The sequence below is a fragment of the Trichinella spiralis genome (genome assembly GCF_000181795.1).
Source record: "Trichinella spiralis strain ISS 195 chromosome Unknown Scfld1021, whole genome shotgun sequence".
Taxonomy (NCBI): Eukaryota; Metazoa; Nematoda; class Enoplea; order Trichinellida; family Trichinellidae; genus Trichinella; species Trichinella spiralis.
The window spans coordinates 1-1894 of NW_003527960.1; the positions used below are offsets into that span (position 1 = coordinate 1).

Sequence of the window (1894 nt, forward strand, 5' to 3'; positions counted from 1 at the left end):
GCCATCCCCTGAGGGGGGGGGGGGAAACATTGATTGCACAACTGTTTGACATGTTGATCTGAAAAGTTTCTTCCAAATTATACCATATAAAATGGTGGAAAATTATCTGAGATCATTTTGTAATTAACTTTTCTTTTCCCCTTCTGTTGTATGTATACATGCAGGGGTTCGAGTGCAAGCTTTCAACGAATGCGGAGCTAGCTCCTACTCGCCGGCTGTACGTGTGGTCACGTTGTCACCGCCTCCGCTTCCTCCGTATGTGGAACTGGCCAGCGCCACGTACAACCAGCTGAAGCTTCGCTGGACCGACCGTCGATCTGGCTCTTCTGATTTGGTCAACTTGGTTAACGATACGGTAGTTTACAATTTGGAAATTGAGAACAAAAATGGAACCTTTTCACCGGTATACGAAGGCTCGTCGGCCAACTGCAAAGTCACACGCTTGACCGAATGTACAGTTTACAAGTTCCGCGCAAGGAGTGTCAGTCGCGTTGGCGGTGCTGGTCCCTGGTCCGAGCCGTTTCACTTTAAAACTCTACGCATGGCACCGCCCCCTTTCAAAAGTAAAACTACCACTCAGTTGGAATAGCTGGAAGCCTGAGTTGCAACTTGTTTGTTTGTTTGTTTGTTTGTTTGTTTGTAGATCAGGTTCGTGTGACGGATGTTGGTGAAACAGGTGCGACTGTCGATTGGCCTGCTTGTAAACCGAATTTTGCCGACGGTGACAAGCTAGCTTACCAGGTATCCTTGAATCCCGTTGCTCGTTTGCCAGCTGTACCGGAAGTGAAAGTGGTAATTTTGTTTGTTTGTTTGTTTGTTTTTATCATGCAAATAGAAAATAAAATGGCTCATTTTTGTGCATTGGAATTTTCCATTTCAGGTTTATCCGTTTCCGATCAACAGTCATAAGTTTAGCAATCTAATTCCCGGAACGCAGTATCAAGTGAAAATAATTCCAATTCGCATTTGCAACGTTGACGGGCTCGAAGTGCCTGGACCGGCGGCGTCGGTCACTTTCACAACTCTTGCGGTTCCTGTGAAAAAGCGGTACAGATGATAAGATAAATGTTATTTGTTTATTTATTTATTTGTTTGTTTGTTTCGATTTAGCGTTGTCCAGACTACGGAGACTGTAGTGGAAGAAAGCGCGAAAGCGCGAACAATGTTTGGAAAATTTTCGGCGAAACTTACCGATGCGCAGTGTGCATTTGTAATTCTGTTCGCCTTCACTGCTCTGACGATCGCTTTAGCCTGTGGCATTGAACGATTCATCAAGATCTGAACTTGGGAAAATTTTTTGTTGTTGACGTTGGTGATAGGTCGTCGGTGAAAAAAGCAATCAACAGCAAACAAGCAAGCAAACACACACACACACCCACTAAAAAACCCAAGTAAACAACAAATAAACAAACAAACAAACAAACCAATAGCTAAAGCAACGGTGATTTCGCTGCTTGTGTCGTTATTGTTGTTTTGTTGTTGTTGTTATTGTTTTCCACAAGCCGGTTGTAGCTTATTTATTTTTCATTTTTCTCTTTTTCACTTTATTCAATTCCGTCCTGCAACTGCAACTGTCGTAACAGCAGTGCTTTTGCTGTTCTGAGAAAATTCTACAAAATAACACAGAAGATGATATATTATTATTATTACTATTATTATTATACATGAGAGAATATGTTTGATATTCTTCTTCTTCTTCTTCTTCTTCTGGTTAAGCTTTACTGTTTGTTTTCTTTCAATTTTTAACATTATAATTCTTTCATTTGTAATTCATCATCATTGACCGTTATTTATTTGTTTTTTCACATCTTCATCATCGTTGTCATTTATTTGTCTGTCGGCTGTGATTAACATTTTTCTTCAAAAGCGGTTATTCAATTAATTCATTAATTAT

At 40.4% G+C, this 1894-nt stretch overlaps 1 protein-coding gene across 1 annotated transcript; it reads left to right on the forward strand.

The window, feature by feature from the left end:
* Window positions 1–164: 164 nt before the first annotated feature.
* Tsp_13207 (putative fibronectin type III domain protein) lies at window positions 165–1282 on the forward strand (the record flags this gene model as incomplete). Its single annotated transcript, XM_003370284.1, has 4 exons — window positions 165–563; window positions 644–792; window positions 881–1047; window positions 1111–1282. Coding segments are annotated over 4 exons (887 nt in total), but the record flags the coding sequence as incomplete, so codon positions are not given.
* Between the last annotated feature and the right edge of the window lie 612 nt (window positions 1283–1894).